The sequence below is a fragment of the Corythoichthys intestinalis genome, chromosome 20 (assembly GCF_030265065.1).
Source record: "Corythoichthys intestinalis isolate RoL2023-P3 chromosome 20, ASM3026506v1, whole genome shotgun sequence".
Taxonomy (NCBI): Eukaryota; Metazoa; Chordata; class Actinopteri; order Syngnathiformes; family Syngnathidae; genus Corythoichthys; species Corythoichthys intestinalis.
Window position 1 is genome coordinate 13,522,406 of NC_080414.1, and position 22,253 is coordinate 13,544,658.

Genomic DNA, 22,253 nt, shown 5'->3' on the forward strand with positions numbered 1-22,253 from the left:
GCATCTCTGATCAAGCTTCTCCTTGTTTGAGAAGAAAGTTTGGAAGGACGGCCGGGTCTTGGTAGATTTGCAGTGGTCTGATGCTCCTTCCATTTCAATATGATGGCTTGTACAGTGCTCCTTGAGATGTTTAAAGCTTGGGAAATCTTTTTGTATCCAAATCCAGCTTTAAACTTCACCTGCCTGGTGTGTTCCTTGGTTTTCATAATGCTCTCTGCACTTTAAACAGAACCCTGAGACTATCACAGAGCAGGTGCATTTATACGGAGACTTGATTACACACAGGTGGATTGTATTTATCATCATCGGTCATTTAGGACAACATTGGATCATTCAGAGATCCTCACTGAACTTCTGGAGTGAGTTTGCGAATAATATTGCACGCCCCATTTTTCAGTTTTTTATTTGTTAAAAAAGTTTAAATTATCCAATAAATGTTGTTCCACTTCACGATTGTGTCCCACTTGTTGTTGATTCTTGACAAAAAAATTAAATTTCATATCTTTATGTTTGAAGCCTGAAATGTGGCGAAAGGTTGCAAGATTCATGGGGGCCGAATACTTTTGCAAGGCACTGTATTTTTCACCCCAAAAAATCAACCGGAAGCGACCCGGAATTAAACCACACATTGTACAAGTATGCCATGAACGCATTCGCACGTAATTTCCCCATAGTTTCCATTACCTTAATTTTCGGACTATAAGCCGCTACTTTATTTCTTCATTTTGAATCCTGCGGTTTATAGTCCAGTGCGGCTTAGTTGTTGATTTATTTGTGTTAACAGGTAACACTTTATTTGATACTACCATGGGCATTACTGAATGCTTATGTCATTAAGTGTCATCCGGCAAACTATGTCACTAACTCCATTTATATCCAACTTGGCTCTTTTACATCCATTCAAAAGTGAGATAATTTTCTGGATAACACGATAACATGCTAGGAGGCTTGTTGGAGCACAACAGTGTTGACAGCAGGCCGCAGCAGTGGTTGACTGTCTCCCCCAAGGGAGCAGTGATGGCCAAATGAAGCTTCTTAACCCTTTAACACCGAACGTGTCGGCAGCGACGCGTTTACACATATCGTCTTTGAAGCTTCGTCACGCTCTAATTACGTCACCCACGTGCCGCTGGTTGGTCTCATTCAAAAGGGCGGAAGTTGACGTCCACACCAGTTTTTATTTGAAGTCAATCGACCAAGAAAAACGGGAGATAATGTCATTTGAGTTTTACAGTTTTATTGCACTCATAAATATGCATTAAAACACTGCATGGACCATGTATCCATCTCCATATTTCCATCATTTCTTGTCCTTTTTCAAAACCGAAAGCAGCACAAAAGACTACATATCCCAAGAGCCGTTGTGTTGTCAAGAAGGACGAACTGAATGTGATCATTTTTAATAAATTTCCGAGCGAGGCGCCAACTAATGAAAGGGAGGCATGCGAAGCAAGCAACGGCCGGTCAGTTTGAGCGAGCGACTTTGAAACGTGCAGAATGAATATAAAACTACATTTAGCGCAAGCTTATGCATTATTTCATTAACTCAAGGAAGAAGATGAGCCGTATTTGTCGTTGTTTTCTTTGGATGAGTCGGCGAGTAGAAGTGACAGCGGCGCGCGAACGGCGAAAGAGTAGGCTGTGTGACGTTGTGTGTGACGCAGCTCCGTGACCTGTTCAAGAAGAAGCTTTATTGAGTCCGCAAAAAAAAAGAAAAAAAAAAAAAAACTTTATTGGGTTGCATACCTGAAAAATTTGAATTGAACTCAACTATTTGTCAAATGTTTTAAAATACTTTTTTTCAATGTTATCTATATTTTTTCTTCACTTTAATCTTTTCAATTTTTATGTAGATGTGTGTTCGAGAAGCTTGATTGCAATGATATACTTTTGATAAGGTGATGGGTACAACGCCTAACTTCACAAAGAGATATCCTCCAAACCCTTTTTGTGTTAGATGGTAAATAATTTTTTTTCTCACTATTTTGCACTGTATATAACCTGTTTTGACCATAGTATGTGTAAAGGCCAAAACGCCTATCACCATACCTGCTGTTTGTGTTGAATTGTTAAACATAAAACTATTCAATCTTATTTTTTTCTCTTGAATGTTTATCCTAACAAGTTGAATAAATATTATCAAGCTTCAAAACGGTTGGTCGAGCATGTTTGGTTGTCAATGGGACATCAACATTACAAATTTTGAAAAAGGATTTTGGGATTTTTTTGTCTTTTTGGCTCCAAAATGTGGATTATAATTGGTCAGTGAAGAAAACAACAGTTTGGACATGAAGTTCAAAGTGTCCTGAAAAAAGGGACCCAACTTGGCCATTGTAAACAATTTTCTCTTTGAAATACAAAGGCAACATCAAATGCATGCAAATTCGGCCAAAATAGGCTTAGGTTTTAAAGGGTTAAAGCAATAAAGCTTTGACCCAATTGGCTGCAAAGCTTCATTGCTGCCATTCATGGTGGTTCATTTGGTCTTATGACAGTTGTATGATGCCGCTGTCAAATAAAGTGTAACCAGTTAATATCTTTTGGTGTAAATATCCCATAATACAGTCAGGACAGCTTTGGCATATAGTCCAGTTTGGCTTATCTATGAACAAATGTAGTTTTGATGTCAAATTTATTGAGTGGCGGCTTATGGTCAAGTACGCTTTATAGTGCGAAAATTACGGTAAGTATTATTATTGTGGAAATAATTTTCCAATTCCAAACCTCTTCAAAACTGAAAGGTCCTCTTCTTTCCTTGTCTGCATTCCCAAAGTACCATTCCTTCTCACTCTCTCGCTTCATGTCTGGCGCTGCTTCCAACACATTGCTCTGGACAAAGTACACAACACACCCTCATTTAATACACATATAAGTTTATCAAGTGGGAAATCAATGCGACACAAGTTACCTGCAGTGGCACCGTGGCTCTGCTGGTATGTAGATGGGCCAAGGTGAGAAGATCCACCATTATTCGCACCCCGTTGGAATCCATGATGTCCTTTACATTTTTCTACATTATTGGGGAAAAGCGATTAGTGATTCATTATTCCAGGGAGATAAAAGCTTTTAGAAGCTTACCCTGTTGAGAATCAGCTTATTCAAAAATAGGATGAGTCGGTCTCTTTCCAACTTGTCTGTACACTGTAAACAGTTTGAAATTTTAGTTAACGCGACAGCACAGAACGTACGGTTTTACAAACTGTTTTCTGTACTCACGCGGTCCAACATGCCCACAATGTATTTGGTGTCGGTAAAGGGACCGATCTCTTCAAAACATTTGCTGTACACTATAGTTAGCGCCTGCAGGCACAGGCACTTCATCGTGACTTTGGGTGTGAGCAGAAAGCGGTGGTAGAGCTCGTTGAAGAACTCGTACCTGGAGAAGAAGCAATAAGTCATCTTTCACGATAAAACTGAAAAAAAAATCTGTTAGCTTACGATCTTTTGATGGCACTCGATTCCTCATTTTCATCCTCTTCCAGCAAGAGGCGCAAGTAATAGTCACCTATTTTGATCTCGTCGGAAAGGCACTCGTATTTTACCTGCAAATGTGAGATTATTTGCTCTTTCGAGGAAAAATGTGGACAAGCAAATCATGGGTCAGACACAAACCTCGAACTCCTGGTGGTTCCAGGAGATGACTGTAGCGTTGCCCAGCTCGCGGTCCACGTTGAAGGCGCGCATTTCCCCTTCTAGCGCATCCCGCAGCTCCTCCCTGGTTTTCAGGTTCCAGATGAGGTTGGAGCGCGCGTGGTCAAGCTGGAATCTGGATACGACGATACGAGGTATTACTGTGGAGCTTCTCAGTGAATTAACTCAGGGTTGGTAAAGATGGGTCTAACTACCTGTAGTAGAAAAGCTCCCAGTTGGCTTCGATTTTGATCCGCTGTCGTCTCTTTCGTAAGATAACCGGTTTTTGGTTGGGATTCTGAAAGTAGATGAGGAAAATAACATCGCCAACTGATTTCTTCAGGTAATGAATGATCAAATTTCAGTGCCATTGACAACCCTAGAAGTCAAATCTATTCAAACTGCTAGTGAATGATCATGTTTCAGTGCCACTGAGCCAGTCTTGTTTTCGTCAATGATGACGATAAACAAAATGTCATCAATGGACAATTTTTTTCATGACGATGACGTCACAATGACGAGCAATAAACGTGTCTTGGGAGTAGAGGTGCACGATAATAATTGCTCCGATAATTATCGGTCAGATAATAGGAATTATGACGTCATCCCAATAAATCCGATATCATTATATATTATCGGGCCTATTAATAATATATTTGGCACGGTGTCGGATTAGGATGTGTGCGTTTGTTTCCACTCCTGTTTTGCCAGTATGCAAAGTTTTGTTACTGTTCTAGAGGCCATATTTTTCCTTTACTGAGTTATAAACCTTACTATGGCAATTGGCAAATGTTTGCATTTTACAGTGTTATGTTTACAAGTTCTTTTATATATTTTTTATAAAATTATTTCATAAAATCATTTATATATTATCGGTTATCGGTATCGGCCTTGAGGTGCAGGAAGTTATCGATATCGGTATTGGTTTCAAAAAATGGATATCGTGCACCCCTACTTGGGAGACTAAAAGATAACGAGATGGATGCCAGTTGTCTGGTGAGACGAGATGAAAATTCGCCATAGTTTCCGTCATAAGTTTACAATGTGTGATATTTTCTTATCGTATGTGTAGTTAGCACGCATCTTAGCAATTGTTTCACTCATGTGACATGCTGCGCCTCCCTCTGACCCCTCCTCCCACAAGCTTAAGCGTGTGCCTATTCCAGGCTACTTTTGTGAAAAACATGTATCAGGTGCTGCTTGGTAAGTTTTGTTTTCTTACATTGGCTATGCCATGTTGCTTTAGCCTTTACAGGTCTGTGCTGAGTGATCATCACAAACTAACTTGTAGCGTTAGCATAGCGTTTGCGTTAGCATTAGCATTTAGCGCGGTGAGTCGGTGAGTGTCTTCTTAAGCTCTCTTAAACTGTTTACGTACAGTTCGTGGCATCCAGGTAAGTTTAATTAATTGCAAATAATGTGCCGTTTTCCTGCTGAGTGTGCATTATCATCATGAAGATATTAATGTCCTTGTAGACTCTACAATTATGTGCTCATTTGTCAATGTTCTTTCGTAATTGTTGGAAACCTCATATTTATTTATTAATGGACTAAAACTTTTGAAGTTAACAGAAAACATTTTGAGAACTGTCGACTAAAAGTAGACGAAATTTGAGTTTTCGTTGACTAAAACTAGATGACGAGAAACCCATTTTCAAATAACTAAAATATGACTAAGACTACCAAGTATTTTCGTCCGAAAGACTAAGACCAAAATAAAAAAGGCTGCCAAAAACAACACTGCTTTGAGCTAATAGCAAAGGCCTAATTGCATCTAGACTACGGAAAAAAACAGCTAAACTAATTCAAGTGAGAATTTCTGAGGTGAGAGTTTATTCACAAATCATTGTGCTTATATTTTCATTAAAAAACAGGAGTCGTCAATGGCAGTGAATGTGTTCGTTTTCAATATATGGGATGGGAAAAAAAGTATGGAATCAACAGGCATTGATGGACAAGAAGTAGGGGGAAAAAAAGAGAAAATAGCACCCAAAACAAAGCTACCCCATGCGCATGTGTGCAGTTTTTTTTTTTCTTTTTTTTAAAACAATCAAAATTCTCCTGGCTTCACGCTTACTGGACAAGACTTAAAAAAAAAAAAAGAGCTTGAAAATGTCTTTCAATGAGAAGATGGAAGCATGAATTCTTGGCCAGAAAGACAGAACATGACACGGATCCTGTCGGTCAGGTCTTACTTACCAGGTTATTTCTGTCCTGCTACAATCGTACGGCGGCAAAGGGAGGAGCAGAGACAACAAAGTGATTATTGTTCGGTGCATTGAACACAACAAGGTGCTGCGTTTTCAGGGGACCTGCCGTTCGAGAAGCCTAAAGTTCAGCCGCGAGCTGATTGGCAACAAGCAAAATCCCGCTCACCTCCTTCTGAGCGATGCCCATCTTGTCCCTCCAGTGCATAAGAACCAGATCTGCCTTCTCCTTGGCAAACTTCTCCACTTCTTTGGCCGCTTTGCCGGCAATCCTCTGCCATTCGGGTACCTTGTTGCGGTTTAGAAGGTCCTACACAAGAAGAACATTCCTAATAGAGAGCTTGTGCATCGTGACTTTATACATGAAGTCGTTGTGTTACCGTGGCAATTTTCAAGTTATCGCGCACGTGCATTCGATCCACATCTTTCTCCGGTACAGGATCGGGACTGTCCATGTAAGCTAGCAAGCCCGTTGGCTAAAGTAAGCACAAAAACGCTAACTCATTCACTGCCATTGACATTGATACACATGAAATACATTTCAACTGAAATGGCTGGCATCATAAAAACAAGCTGTATTATGCATTAATAGACAATTAACTCATTGGCTGCCATTGACAATGAAAGGCCAAACCAGAATTGCTTTAAAACGAGCTGTTTTTACACTGACCACATTTTAGCTTTAGCATATTAGCATTTACAACATTGGAACTTGGGACAAATATCAACAGGCTTCCTATGGTTCAGTCGGTTTTATGTCATAAATTGACATTGGCTCCCATTGACGTTCGATCACTGCCAGACCTCCTAGTCAAACTTGATTGGACTTTTATCCCCGTCAATGATGGCTAATGAGTTAAGCTACTGATTACTGAATAAAAATGCAACCAAAAGGTCAAAAGTTACCAAAATTCTCTTGAGAAGGTTCATGGCAACTGGGTTCTCTGCGGTCCACAGTCCAACCAAGTGACGGCTCAGCTGTCTAAACGGACCCAAAAGAGAAGACGTGTTATTTCCTGCCTCGAGGGCGTGTTCACGTCGCTGCTGTCGACCTGTTGGTAAGCATCCTTTGGTCCACGCTGATGGTGAACAACGAGGTGTGGAGATGGCGAGGGAGGGCGCCCTCGCTCAAAGCCAGGTCTTGCATCTTTGTAGCTATTTCCTTGTCTCCTTCCTGTATGTGAAAATTTTCAGCGTGCGACAATGTAAATGAAACATCTGATTCTATGGGGAGTACGTTCTTCTATTTACCTCAATAATGGCCTTCATCACTAGACCGGCTCCCTTCACGATTGCCATAGACGGATGCTGCAATGAAAACAAGTGAACGAATTTTAAAATTAAACTCAAAATTCTACCTCAGCAAACAATAGCATGATGGAAAACAGTTTTTAGATGTTAAATTGGGTATTACATAGTTCTGGAAATGGCCAAACATGTACAATTATTAGCGGTGTGCCGAAAAATCGATGATTAGATGCATCGAGATTCGACACGTGACAATTCGATTGCGATTCATAAATGTTCAAAAAGATGATTTTCCCTAATAACTTTATGACAGCCGCTAGTAGCGGAACGAAATTCAAGACACGTCTGCCGCACAGAACTTTTAACGGATGCACGCACAACGTTATGATGGATTGAAGTTACTGAGCGAGAGATTTACTCCTGTTCAAAAGACTCGAAATAAATTTGTGTATGAGACAGGCAGGGACCCGGCAGTCGCGCATTGGGTCCTCTTCTGTGGGCAAGTTTTTTTTTTAGAGCGAGAGGGGAAGAGAGATAGTTCGTTGCTCCTTGTCTTTTAATTGTCCAACAGTAGTTTCAAGTCATGTCAATTGAAAAATGTCCTGAGTGTGTTGCTAAGTCCCGTGTGTGTCTTTAAGAGGTGAGTACACGAACCCTCTTGTACTTTTTAGCCTTTATTGTTGTTGTTTTTGAGATGTTAACAGTTAGCGCCGAGCGCTAAGCTAATTAGCGAATTCGCTAACGTGTATTTCCATGTCCATTTGTGCGTTGTTTTGTTGGTGTACAAAAGTTAGTCCACATGCAGAACGTGTAGAACCATGATTAAGTACAGTGGTAACACTACAAACATGCGATATAGTACAGAAATTTGTGAAAACAAAGCATATTGGTTAAAAGAAGTCTTATTTCTGAAGACACTTTGTCTGTTTCCAGAAAATGTGGAATTCATTCCACCTGTTGAAATATTTTATTGTTGAGAGAAATAAGTCCCGCCTTTGAAACGGCTAATGTTTTTGCACCTTGTGAAAAAAATCTCAATGTAAGCTACGTGTTGTATAGGCATGTTGAGAAATAAGTACTACCTTTAAAATGGTTTATGGTTTTTTTGCACTTGATTGTAAAAAAAACAAAACAAAAAAAAAAACAGCTTAATGGCAGCTTTTTGTTGTATGGGCATGTTTCTATCGTTCCTGTTGAATCATTAGGTTGTTCTAAATGAATAATGGATATAAATGTGTTTGGCTAATTTAATAATGAGTAAAGTACGATGCATCGATAATCATGATAATCGTAATCATCACCAATACCGTGATCATCGTTCAACAATCGAATCGTAGCACCTTGAATCGTAATCGAATCGAATCGTGGGGTGCCTAAGATGGCACACCCCTAATACATATGTTTTTGTGCAAGATAGCTCAAGAACGAATAAGGGGTTTATGATCAAACTTGCAAGGTATGTTTGTAACATGAAACGGTAGAGGTGATTAAATTTGGTGTATGAGGTCAAAGGTCACATGTCAGAAATTTCACCCTTAAGTGATAACAGATTTGCCTATTTAACCAAAATTTGCAAGGTAGGTGATATGACGACGAGTAAGGGTTAAAGGTCACAGGGGTCGCGAAATGTGGCAATGCTTTGAGTTTGGTGGCTTAGGCTGAAATCTGCTTTTTCAAAGTGCTTATACAGTTTATGTTTTTAATTATTATAATGTATTTTATGAAATGTATTTGGTAACTGAACTGCTACTGAAGTTTAAATTTAAATCATTTCTAGGTAATTTCCTAATCATTATCACCCAGCCTCTCCCAGTCAAAATGGAAGGGTTGTCAATTCCTGCCAATGGCATTAAATACAGTGGGGAGAACAAGTATTTGATACACTGCCGATTTTGCTGGTTTTCCCACTTGCAAGCCATGTAGAGGTCTGTAATTTGTATCATAAGTTCTCTTAAACTGTGAGGGACGGAATCTAATACAAAAATCCAGAAAATCACATTGTATAATTTTTAAATAATAAATTTGTATTTAACTGCACGAAATAACCATTTGATACATTACCAACTAGTAAATACTTCGGCTCTTAGTTCTTTTTTAACCCCTCCTGTTCTCCACTCATTACCGGAAGTAACTGTACCTGTTTGAACTTGTTACCTGTATAAAAAGACACCTGTTCACATGCTCAAACAAACAAACTCCAACCTCTCCACAATGGCCAAGACAAAAGAGCTGTGTAAGGACATCAGGGATAAAATAATAGACCTGCACAAGGCTGGGATGGGCTACAGGAAAATAAGCAAGCAGCTTGGTGAGAACAACTGTTGGAGCGAAAATGGAAGAAGTTCAAGTTGACGGTCAATCTGCCTCGTTCTGGGGCTCCATGCAAGAGCTCACCTCGTGGGGCTTCACTGATCATGAGGAAGGTGAGGGATCAGCCCAGAACTACACGGCAGGACCTGGTCAATGACCTGAAGAGAGCTGGAACCACAGTCTCGAAGAAAACCATCAGAAACACATTACGCCGTCATGGATTAAAATCCTACAGCGCACGTAAGGTCCCGCTGCTGAAGCCAGTGCATGTCCAGACACGTCTGAAGTTTGCCACTGACCATCTGGATGATCAAGAGGAGCAATGGGAGACGGTCATGTGGTCGGATGAGACCAAAAATGGAACTTTTTGGTCTTAACTCGGCTCGTCGTGTTTGGAGGAAAAAGAAGGATGAGTATAACCCCAAGAACACCATCCCAACCGTGAAACATGGAGGGGGAAACATTTTTTGGGGCTGCTTCTCTGCCAAGGGTACAGGAAGACTGCACTGTATTGAGGGGAGGATGGATGGGGCTATGTATCGCCAGATCTTGGCTGACAACCTCCTTCCTTCAGTGAGAGCCCTGAAGATGGGTCGTGGCTGGGTCTTCTAGCATGACAACGACCCAAAGCACACAGCCAAGGCAACTAAAGAGTGGCTCCGTGGGAAGTATCTTAAGGTCCTGGAGTAGCCTAGCCAGTCACCAGATCTGAACCCGATAGAAAATCTATGGACGGAGCTGAAAGTCCGTGTTGCCCGGCAGCAGCCCCGAAACCTGAAGGCTCTGGAGAAGATCTGCATGGAGGAGTGGGCCAAAATCCCTGCTGCAGTGTGTGCAAACCTTGTCAAGGACTACAGGGAACGTTTGGTATCTGTAATGGCAAACAAAGGTTTCTGTACCAAATATTAAGTTCGATTTTTGTGATGTATCAAATACTCATTTCGTGCAATTAAATGCAAATTTATTATTTAAAAATCATACAACGTGATTTTCTGTTTTTTTGTATTAGATTACGTCCCTCATAGCTGAAGAGAACTTATGATACAAATTACAGACCTCTACATGCTTTGCAAGTGGGAAAACCAGCAAAATCGGCAGTGTATCAAATACTTGTTCTCCCCACTGTAAGTCAACTAACAAAAGCATTCCAGACCTGGAACAGTTTGAAGAGCGTGCGTCCGTTGGAGGCCACCATCTCCAGCAACATATCAAACTGCTGGCCCTCGGTGGTCTCGCTGTAGGGGGCGCACAAGGCGAAGGTTAAAAAATCCAGCAAGGAGCTAATGACCAGAGCCCCCGTCCCGTGGTCCTGGAAGAAAAACCAGCTGTTACTATAGTTCCATCCTTTCTCATGACAGCTTATCCTTACTTAGAAACAATGAAATTACCACATTAGTGATAAACTTTTCAAGCAGGTTCTCCAGGAACTTTTTGGACGAAAGCAGAGACGCCTTATTGAGCTGCTCTTGCCTCAGGTCGTAGTCATCATGCATGGGCTGGATGGAAGGAAGTGGTCTTCAGATTGGGGTCTTTGAGACTCATGCAAAAACATTGAGGCAGTACTTACACACATGAGGGCGCAGAGCATGTCAATAGCAGCGTGCGTCACACCGTTGTTGTTTCTCTTTAAAGCTTTGACAGTCTTTACTCCCAATTTTTCCCTGAACCTGAACACATACATAAAAATGCAATTGGTTTGAATCAGAAAAGACAATGGATGAATGTTACAATATTACGGTGCATTGATTTTTTTACCGTTTGACGGCTTTCATTAGGGTACTTCAGTAAAAAACATTTTTTTCCTGTTTATTTGTAACCTAGCATTTCCCCAAAAAATTACACTTCTATCATACATCTCAGTGACCCAGACTTCAAATACAAAAAGACAGAACAAAAGAAGGCAAATTGAGTCTAACAGATCAATTAGGCAGAAAAGCGCCTTACAAAGAGATGCAAAATAAACAGTATCGAGTGAAAGCAAGCAGGAAAGAGGCAGACATTGGGTAGACTGAGATGTATGGTTTCATATTTACGTTCCGTCTGTGAGTCCAGACGCTTGACCAGACCTTGGAATGACAGAGCATGCCTGTTACGAGCAGCTCAACAAAAAATGGGAAAGGACAGAACCTGCCGTGCACTTACTTTGGCAGCTGAGTAAAGGCCTGGAAGCCTGCCTTGGAGGCCACTAGGCGACGGATGGCCTGGAAGTGACTCTCCAGCTCGGAGTTGAGCGCTGGAAGCTCGGTCTCCTGGGACAGCAGAGCCAGGACGGCGTTGTTGATGAGCTTTTCTTTGTTCTCCGAAAACAGACCCTTAAAAAGAGAAATGGGAATGAGTTCCAAGTATAAATGTGAACGTATACAAGACTTGAACACACTCACGTCTTGCGTTACTGCGTGCAACACGCCGCTGTATGATATGTTGGCGTTGAATCGGAATACTGCGTCGGCAAAGTTTCCATCTGAGGAACAAAATGATCAATTTCTGGAATTCAGATGCAAAAGTAGTTTCGCAGTGACAACTAAGGACTCACTGGGCGGCGCCGCCAGGAACTTGAGGTGAAGACTCTCCACCTCCTCGTCTACGGGCATGCTCAAAAGGCCCCAACGCTGGCCGCGGCGCGTCGGGGCCATCTTGACGCACACATCCCTGTTGCCAGACGCGCGCACGCCGTCCAGCAGGCTGGCCAGCAGAGAGTCTCTGTAAGGGAGGGCGATGAGAATCATCAGACATACTGGTTTACCACAAGTAGCGTATTTTGTGCACCGCGGTAGGCATGTGCTGGTATGATATTCTGACGGTATGATAATCTTAAGCCAAAATATACCGGTTTCATGGTATCACGGTATCGCAAGTTCAACTCTAAAATGTGTTGAGATATATGGGTTAAAAAAAAAATCACAAGTATAATGTTAGGTTAAAATAAATTAAAAAAAAACAAAATAAAATATTCTAAATAAAATTAAAAGAAATGCAGTCCTTTAGGAGAGCCTAAACCCAGAGCCACAGCTCAACATTATTTACCATCAGAACAAAAATAATTGAATTCTTTTCCATTAAAAGCACGTGTGTATGACTCGTACCATGTTTACATTATACACACTCTCTTTCTCAACAAAGACCGTTGCCAGAGAAAAAAAAAACTGCATGTTTTACCACCGCTAGACTAGAGTTGGGCGGTATACCGAAAATTTACCGTTACCGAAATTCTTCACGATGACTGACGTAACTTTGACCATGTCGGTAAATTCGGTAATTTAATAAAACAAGAAAATATAGTGTTTTCATCCAGCTTTGTGTTGTTCGGCTGTGTTCATTCCCCTTTAAGAAAGCAGTCAGTGTGCTTACGTATAAAGTCACGTTGTTATCAGGAACCCAAACAAACAGAAGCCCTGTAGGCTAACACTAGCGGCCATCGCTACAAGCAAACGTGAAGGAGTCGGGCTTAAGGGAGCTTCGCCGAACTTTCACTCAACATTAAGTAGACACTTGGCAGCCTGCAAAAGGGCTTTCACCCGCTTTCCTCCCTGGTTTTCACGATTTCAGGAGAGGGTGCTTTCTACTGGTGGCCAGGCCACAGGCTAACGCTACCGGCTAACGCTATAGAATGAACGTGATGGAGTCGGATAGCGGCTCTAACCTTGTCAAAACGGCTGAACTTAATGAGTGAATTGTGCACGGACTGCATTTGGCAATTAGTATGTCGTGTTACTTTGTATCTGTCTGAGTGTGTGATTTCTTTGATATCTTTTATGAGGGTAAAGCATTCAGCATAAATTATAATGCAACAGTAAAGCCTATATAATATGACCGTTTAACGGCCACAACTATTTTTCTGTATGTGCTTGCTTCATACTGTGTCATTACTAGAGCTGGGAATCTTTGGGCACCTAACGATTCGATTACGATTACGATTCAGATGGTCCGATTCGATTCTAAAATGATTATTGATGCACCCCCCCCTTTTTTTTTTTTTTTTTAAATATTTTGTACATTTGTTCCAAAATTGTTCAAAAATACTCTCAGGCTAAACCAAACTACTATTTCAGTATCAAGTTAACATATAGCAGTAAACAAATATACAAAAATAACAGTAAATAAAAAACTCCAGTCCCCATTCTGTATCAGCAGCTTTAAACTACATTCAATTAATTTAATGTTGTGAATCAACCGTTAAAGTTGTTAAAATTGCTCCCGTTAATCCATAATTTCCCTTTTGTCAACTTTCGACATGTGAAAGTTTTAAAACTATTTTAAAGATAGATTCAAGTCAATATTTTACCGATTTAGGAATATTTTAGATAAAAAGTTAATTAGGTTTGCTTGGAAACAGCCTTGCAGAGAAGTGTACTGCTTTAAGATGGCGGCCGTTTACTACGTCTGCATCTAGCTTTTTGTAGATGTGCTGCAAACGCTACTGCTACCATAGTGCATCTAGTCTTATATAAATGATATCTACCGTAACATTATGTGGATGACGTACTTTTGTAGCAGCTTCAGGTATGTTGTTGTGTTTTTTTATCTCGTGGCATGAGTTGAGCTAGAGCCGTGAGTTGAGCATTGGCATTACCCGAGGGGCCGGGTAATGAGAAGCATGATGTTTAGCTACTCTCGCTCCGTTGCTCATTGACCGCGCGGCGCGCTGAGTGTGTTGTACTTCCGCTTTACTTGGCATATTTCAATAATCGGAATTTGGATGTTTGTGAATCGTTCTCGAATCTTCCACGGCCGAATCGCGAATAATCTAAGAATAGGAAATTTTGCACACCTCTAGTCATTACTGCCATGATAAAATCTTAAATATTTCATTGGCAAAAGACCAATACAGCTTTAATGTGTGTGTGTCTGTGTGGGGGGTGCAGGTGTGCGTGCATGCATTAAAAATGCTCTGGGGTAAAAAACCTGAAACCTTGAAGTAAACAATTGTGTTGAGTAATTATGTCACAGCAGCCATTAAGTTGTCTGTTTGAAGTGTTTTGTTCAAACTGTAAGTCATTTTTGTTACAATGACATGTTTGCATAGTCGTCGTATTGATTTTTATAATGTTGTACATTGTTCAAGTCATACAAGCTGTTACAAATGTTCATACTTGAATTCTTATGGTTTTCAAGAATTTTTTCTATACTTAATGTTTAGACTGCATGTACAATTGTTTAAATATGTTAAATTGAAATCTTGTAAATAACTCAACCAGAAACAGTTCATTTTTATGTAATGCATTGATTCAGATTTTCAAATTATATAACAGTCCACTTGGGCAAATTTATCGTCATTTATCATTATCGATGTAACTGCTCAATTTATCGCGATACATACTTTAAGCCATATCGCCAAGCCCTACGTTAGACACACTAAACACACTGGTGTTAACTCTCAAAGCTGGTGGGAAACGTTCATGACAGTGTTTATGAACATTTAATTTTGTATAAATGTGAAATCATATTGGAGGTATTGCCTCCTTGGCAGCCACCCTCCGCAAACATGTTTTAGAAGTCGGTTGGCCCTCCTCCACTAAGCTGCGGCTATTTAACTTTTCTGTTGCTGTCTGTTGTTGGGACATAAAAAATAGCAAATAACTTAGGGAGGGTCATAGGGGAAAATTTTTGCGGTTTTGAAACCTTGACGTTTTCATACCAAAGTATACCTTGAAACGGGTAATCGGCAAATGTCTATGCACCGGTGAAACTATGAAAAAAAGTAGTACTTTCAGTCTAGCATTACTGTTTTCATCAATGATGATGAGAGCAAAAATATTTGTCGACGAACTATTTTTTCATGACGAAGACGCGCTAAAAAAAGTGTCTTAGGAGACTAAAACGTAAAGAGACTAATGACAGTTTTCGTCTGACGAGACAAGAACGAGATGAAATTACACCATAATTTCCGCATATATTCAGTGTTTGGCCGTGTCACTGATGTGAAGTGCCTTACCTCCTCAAACACCCCCCCCCCTCCACACACACACACACTTGCTTGTTTTGAAACAAAAAGTTTTCTTATCTTGGCTAGAAATGATATGCCATTTGCTTTAGCCTTTAAAGGTCTGTGTTGATTGACCATCACACACTAAATGTAACTTGTAGCATTAGCATTTAGCGTGCCAAGTGTCTTAAACTTGTACCTTATTTTATTTTTTTTTACATACAGTATTATCATCACGAATATGGTGATGTCCTTGTAAATGCTTCAATTACGTGCTCGTTTGTCAACGTTCATTTGAAATTGTCAGTGACCTATATTTATTTTTGGACCGAAACACACGAAAATATTTTGAGTAATTGTCGACTAAAACAAAACGAAATTTGTCTTGAGTTTTCGTTGCCTAAAGCGAAGACAAACACGTTTTGACTAAAATATGACTAAGACAAATAAGTATTTTCGTCCAAAAAACTAAGACGAAAATCAAAATGGGTGGCAAAAACAACACTGCAGTCCAGAAAATATAGTGTAAGCTCTACCCGATGTCTGGGTAAGAATCAGACTAAGGTATGTATACCGTTCTGTGGATGAGAATTTTCTGATCTGGCCTCGGATGAATTCGACTGTAAAAACCTGAGGGTTGTCAACATCGCAGATGAGAGCAAACACCTGCGGGAAGTAGGAGATTAGAGCCAGTTTGCAAAATGGGACAGTTTAAATTGCTGTCGTCGCACCTCCCCGAAAGGTTTAATGGTGACAATGTTGTAAGAAGCCGGGTCCCTCTCGACCAAACACGTCTCGGTCAGCGCCAAAATGCGCTTCACTGGCTCCTGGGAGTAATAAAATCCTCCACTTTAGACAAGAAACGAGTAGAAACAGAGTGGCGCGACGAAGAGACGGCGTCCCGACCGGGTGGCGCGAGGTGATCTTCTGCACCACGAACTCGGCCAGCGAGGTGATGCTCTCGTCCGAGCTGTACTTCCCCAGTCGGTCGGTCACGAAATTCTCGAAGGTGATGGACTCCTTCCTGAGTCGCAGCATGATGCCGATAAAGTTTCCCGCGTGCTCGATGGCGCTGCGGATGATGTCGTCCCGGTGCTCGGAGGCGAATAGATGCTGAGGGAGAGAACGTGAGGTCAAACATCTGCTTTTGTTTCATTACGAGAAAAAAAAAAAAAAAACAACCACATACATGGTGCCATTGTATAATCTACTTCCCCATGCCTGCTGCTATTTTTATATTTTTTAAGATATGTGACTTGACCTAGTTACACTAGTGATCTTGAGTATGGGAACAGAAGTGTCAAAATGCAAGAATAGGTAAATGACTAAATCAGCAAATAAAAATTGAAATATTAAATGTTTACTAAAAAAAAAAAAAGAATCGGAAAAATATCGAAAACATTTCAATAAATGTTAAACTAAATGAAAAATAGAAATAAATGTCAAAACAAATAATAATTAAGTATTCACATAAAAAACAAATTGGAAAAACTTATGAGAAAAAGAAATAATTGAAATGCATATTAAAAAAAAAATACATGTTGAAATAAATTTATACAGATTGCAAAATGACATAATTGAATGAGGACACAAATGCCAAAAATCAATCAATAAAAACGAAAACAGGTCTTGCAGGTCTTCATGCACAATTCAGTTTTTTTTTTGTCATACCTGTTTTAATGGCATGCCCGTTCAGACAGCCTTTGTCCATTGAGCTCATTCAAGTATTACGCATGCACACTCGTTCGCAGTCCGACACACGCTGAGCAAACTGACCAGCAAGTGCAGAAGCATCAAAACAAACAACTACGTATGCTGGCTGTCTGTCTGTCATTCCAGGGTGATCATATTTTGCCATAGGCGGAGTTTGACTTTTGGGGCAGGGGGGGCACAACATGTTGATGACCCCAAAACACAGTGTCAGCAATAAAATTAAACTTTATAGAATAGATATAATAATAAGTTGACAATGTGGTTTTTTGTTTCCAATCATTCTTGAGGGGAATTTTAAATCAGGCTGCTTAGGCAATACTTTTTGCCAAGATCGTCATCCATTGATTATGGTACGCCCGCTGGTGTCGTGCAAATGTAGTTACCCCAGTCAAAAATTGTATCCCCTGGGCGGAGCCATATGGAGGTAGATTTGTGTCTTTATTATTCAATCAAAAAAAAAAGTTGCTTCAATAAAAAAAAAGTTGCTTCAATCAAAATATATATTTTCAACCCCAAAAAAAGTCGCTTCAATAAAAAAATAAATCAAAAAAAGTGTTTGAATCCAAAAATAAATTTAAAACTCAAAAAACTCATGCATGTGAAAGCTATTTTTCTTTAATTTTTTTTGGGGGGGGGGGGAGGATTGAAGTCAAGTTTTTTTTTTTTTTGATTGAAGTAATGTTGATTTGTGTTTTGGAAAGGTCATTTTTATCTTTATTATTCAATCAAAAAATAAAAAATAAATTGCTTAAAAAAAAATTCAAAAAGAAAAATCAATCCAAAAAAAGGAACAATTTCAATCATGGAAAAAGTTTTTCAATGCGATAAAATGTTACAGTAATGGTTGTTATTATTAAAGCTTCATTGAGTGAGTCCACTCAAGCTGCTCACATACACAGAATGAGTTGCCACAGCAACTGTTTCACAAGCTAAACGATGATTGACGCATGCGGCTTTTTGATTTGAAGTTTCGACTTACAAGCATCTCTGGCAAGATCAAACCTTAACGTCTGTCAATCATCGTTAACTTTAATAAGCAACTCCAGTGCACTGCCTGACGAAAAAAAGCAGCAGCAAGACTACGTGATCGGATCGGAACAGCTCATCTGTATTTTTTACTGCCAAAAAACAGCGATAGACTGAGGGCGTGAAGTTTGTAGCACGAACTAGCGAGCGATCACTGTATATCTCTTTCGAGCACGCTATACGTACCAGCCGGCTGAAACCGCCATAAAGGATGCAGAACCCGCCCTGGTAGTCGGAGGTCTCCACGAAGCCCTCCACATTGCGGTAGTCGTAAGAGCATATCACCCTGTTGGTGTGCGGGTCGATCTGGTCGATGCCGCCTGGCGTCACCTCCAAGCTCACGGCCTTCCGCGTGTCGCTCCAGTGGTGCTTGTAGCAGTTGTATCGCTGGTGGACATTCACAAGATATTTTCACTGAAAATTTCTTTGCAGTCTAAATTGACCGTGATAGTTAAAAAAAAAAAAAAAAAAAAAAAACAGGGTTCTTGCTCACCCTTCCAGTGATTTTCCCTTCTGAAAACTCTGTTCGGAATCTCTGTGGAAAAAGAAAAACACGGTGATCCACTACAAAGGGCAATCATGTACGGCGCTGATATAGAATGGGTGCACGCAAACGCTCACCAACGCCTCTGTGAGCAGCTCTGTCCGGTGCTCAGTGGAGAACTTGAGAGTCTCCGACTTCTTGCCAGTGCCCTTTCGGAATGTGAGGCTGAACTCTGTTCCCTGGCCTTTTCCCACCGGGCCGATTCCACAAATGTCTCCATAAGGCCACTAGCGACAAACGAAACCGTTCAAGGAAACACATGGATTTTCTAACATTGCGTCCGAATGGTTTTCGCTTACCTGATTTGTTACTTCGAGTGTGGTGGGGTTATAGGTGGTGATGCCGTGTGTTCCTACGGAGAAGACGCGCTTGTATCTGGAACACACAAAAATGTGCTGAGCTAGGGAATAAACGGCTTCTATTATTTTAGCCCTTTTAACAGTTCACTAGCAAACCTTTCACCTAGGATAGTGTGTTAACTCATTGGCTGCCACTGACGACGCTAGACATCCAATCCATTTAGACTGCTTCGAAATTGGATGTCTAGCGCAGTACTTCTCAAATAGGGGTGGCGCATGTCACCTCGGGGAACATTCTTTTTTTTTTGCCGTATTAGAATAAAGTGTACTTGCACATCCACTCAGTGGGTGGCAGTGGCGCTCTCATCTTCAAAGTGCGTGCAGTATTTCTGAAGTAAGCAAGAGCACACAGAAGAGAGATATGAAGAGCTGTGCGCCGTTTTCGAAAGTTGTTTTCTGGCCGGACTCACGCAGCAACCCACTGTCTTCTCCGGTTCACTCGTGTCCGCCTGAGAAGTGCCATTTTCGGCTTGGGATCGTCACGACGACCTCCCTCACCTACGGTTCTCCCCCGGCCGCCGAGAATGCGCATTTTTTTTTGGGCCGTTCGCCTTTTGGCTTTGACATTTAATACAGTGGTAGATGAGGAAAGACCACTGTTTACTGTGTCTAAAAATGATCACAGCGGACAGCCGGAAGCCAAATCAATTAAGACGCCACTTAAAGACATTAGACCCCAATCTCATTGATAAGCCGCTTCGTTGTTTTTCAGCGAAAACGTGCCGAATATTGCTAACAATCGTCCCGTTAAGTCTTTTCTGTTACAAACAAAACAAATTAAATAAACAATGTTAATAAAGTGATACTTTATAAGTTGATCTCTGTTATTTTCTCTAATAGAAAAAAAAGGACAATGTGAGGCAGAGGTGTACTTATAATAGTAATATTATAGACAAATGATACTATTTACAATGGCGGCAGAGTTTGGGGGGGCGAAACATTTACGTCTACCTTGGGGGGGCATAACAGAAAATAATTGAGAAGAAGATAATTGGTCTAGCGCCACCAATGGCACTGAAAAATAAGCTAGTCCTCCCACTTTAAAAAGAATGAATACCTTGTTTTTTTTTCTTTAATAGTTGTATCGTAATATACCGGAAGTGATTTTCACCTTTTTTTTAAGCCACACACACTTTTTTTTATTGAAAAAATCCCATAGCACGCCACCGTCAAAAAATGTAAAGTATGTATTGAATAAGAATCAAACAAAAACAAAAAAACATTTTACAATCAGATTTTTGCTCTCGGTGTGACACCAGGTCTTGTCGTATTGGGAGTATGTATCATTGCATCCCCGTTAAAAGTTAATCCCTAATCCCTAAACTAATTTTGAAAAGGAAAAAAAATGTTTTTAAAGTTCCTGTCTTTTGTACTTAAAGAAAAACAATGGGTGAAAAAAGACAGATTTTCTTATGCTGTTTACTCCATACTGAACATGATTGCAATCAAAGAATGATTCATATAGCAAAATTTCAGTTTTTTTTTTAAATATCCAGCGCACAAACACAATCCCATGCTTCCGTTTCAAGCGTGTCCCCTCATGCTGTTCCCTGAAGAGCACACACGCTCAACGTGCTGATTGAGCTTCTTGTTCGCTTGTCGGTTTTCCTCTCGCACATCCTCATTAGCCTTGTCATAAAGTGAAACTTCCATCTAAGCGACTCGACGCCAAGCGACAGCGCACGCAACTGCTTGAAGCCTGTTCTGATTTCAATGCGCCTTCCAAAACTAGATTTCCAAAGTATAATAGAGTGTAGTTAATGAACTATCTTTTTATAAGCAAGTTAAACAGGTAAAATGCTGACATCACACAAGCATACGCATTATGGCTTCTTCAGCTCACTCACACAAGGGACAACTGACTTCCTGCTGACTTCACATATATTAAAAGAGCGCACACTTCATGTTTCATTTCATGCACGGATTTGACTATCACTGGCAACCCCTTTGAAAAAAAATTTCCTTCCACTTGTGATGTTTCATAACTGAACGTGTTAAGCAACTTCCTGTATCAGACATAACTACTTCTCCCTAATTCATTCAACATGCCAACTTTGAAGCGAACAGTGCATGAATATTGCTCATTATGCACAGCTATACAATTCAATGAAAGCATGAAGAGCGTGGGAGTCTGACGACAGCTAAGTGTAGCGGTGTCGCTTTTGTTACGGCAGTAATGGGAGTGCAGCAATATGCAGTACTGTAGGCAGCAGCAGTGATTGGTAATACGATCTCACCGCCTCTCCACCCAGAGCGGGACCTCATCCATTGAAGGCCTCTGTTAAGCATTACTGGGTCCAGCTTCATTTTTTAAAAAGGCTAAACAGTGCTTGCATCGAGGTTGTGAAATTACAGCTGCTTAGCATTAAAAATTACACATAAGGTTTGGCTGTGCACTTCTCAATGACAAAAACTGACATTTTGTTTGTTCTATCAATATTTTGTAATGAATAGAATTTAAAAAAATATATTTTTTACATCTTTTAGAAGAGAGGCATGATAGTTACAAATTTTGCTAGAATCTTTTTTCCTTAATTTTTTTTACCACACCAAAAATGGGTGTAATACTATTATAATTACATGTTTGTATGTATTTTGGTTGGAAAAATTATTTTATCTATGAATTTTGTTGCAAATCATTTCAAGAAAAACATATTTGTCCGTGTTCATATGAATTTATACACTGTATAACAAAAAAAATTGAGGCTATTCAGTTTTTTTTTATATACATTTTAGTGTGTCCTTTTTTTAATGTCAAATTTAACTGTATATTTATAAATAGTTACAGTGCCCTCCATAATTATTGGCACCCCTGAAAAAGATGTGTTTTTTAGCTTCTAATATATATATATTTTTTTTTACTCAAATAACATGGGACCTTAATGGAAAAAAAGAGAAAAATCCAACATTCAATACAATTGCATTCATTCAGTGGGGAAAAAAATCCCACATAAAGAAAAAATTATTTGACATCAAATAATGTGTGTCACAATTATTAGCACACCTGGTGTTAATACTTTGTACAACCCCCTTTTGCCAACAAAACAAGGCCTGGGGACTGAGATGGCCATGGGAGGAGCTTGATTTTGTGTGTGGTTAACCATTTCTGTGTAGACTTGGCCATATGTTTAGGGTCATTGTCTTGCTGAAAGACCCAGTGACGACCCATCTTCAGCTTTCGGGCAGAGGGCAACAGATTTTGATTTAAAATGCCCTGGTATTTCAAAGCATTCATGATGCCATGCACCCTAACAAGGTTCCCAGGGCCTTTGGAAGCGAAACAGCCCCACAGC

General features: G+C 40.2%; 1 protein-coding gene across 4 annotated transcripts in view; it reads right to left on the bottom strand.

Moving 5' to 3' along the window:
* Positions 1–22,253, bottom strand: part of LOC130908918 (dnaJ homolog subfamily C member 13-like) — a 47,785-nt gene that overhangs the window by 16,686 nt on the left and 8,846 nt on the right. For 2 of the 4 annotated variants that reach the window (XM_057824858.1, XM_057824856.1), the window contains exons 3-29: positions 18,901–18,976; positions 18,679–18,828; positions 18,551–18,592; positions 18,244–18,444; positions 16,225–16,431; positions 16,050–16,145; positions 15,893–15,984; positions 11,929–12,095; positions 11,777–11,856; positions 11,538–11,707; positions 11,429–11,461; positions 10,963–11,062; positions 10,784–10,891; positions 10,549–10,704; positions 7,089–7,145; positions 6,890–7,011; positions 6,744–6,819; positions 6,218–6,313; positions 6,007–6,147; positions 5,830–5,847; positions 3,846–3,928; positions 3,613–3,766; positions 3,439–3,542; positions 3,217–3,376; positions 3,079–3,141; positions 2,909–3,010; positions 2,725–2,829 (exon numbers count right to left, since the gene is read on the bottom strand). In XM_057824858.1, coding sequence (XP_057680841.1) covers positions 2,725–2,829; positions 2,909–3,010; positions 3,079–3,141; positions 3,217–3,376; positions 3,439–3,542; positions 3,613–3,766; positions 3,846–3,928; positions 5,830–5,847; positions 6,007–6,147; positions 6,218–6,313; positions 6,744–6,819; positions 6,890–7,011; positions 7,089–7,145; positions 10,549–10,704; positions 10,784–10,891; positions 10,963–11,062; positions 11,429–11,461; positions 11,538–11,707; positions 11,777–11,856; positions 11,929–12,095; positions 15,893–15,984; positions 16,050–16,145; positions 16,225–16,431; positions 18,244–18,444; positions 18,551–18,592; positions 18,679–18,828; positions 18,901–18,976 — 2,959 coding nt within the window. The remainder of the gene's footprint in view (positions 1–2,724; positions 2,830–2,908; positions 3,011–3,078; positions 3,142–3,216; positions 3,377–3,438; positions 3,543–3,612; positions 3,767–3,845; positions 3,929–5,829; positions 5,848–6,006; positions 6,148–6,217; positions 6,314–6,743; positions 6,820–6,889; positions 7,012–7,088; positions 7,146–10,548; positions 10,705–10,783; positions 10,892–10,962; positions 11,063–11,428; positions 11,462–11,537; positions 11,708–11,776; positions 11,857–11,928; positions 12,096–15,892; positions 15,985–16,049; positions 16,146–16,224; positions 16,432–18,243; positions 18,445–18,550; positions 18,593–18,678; positions 18,829–18,900; positions 18,977–22,253) is intronic. The other 2 variants (XM_057824859.1, XM_057824857.1) reach the window with 1 other exon arrangement.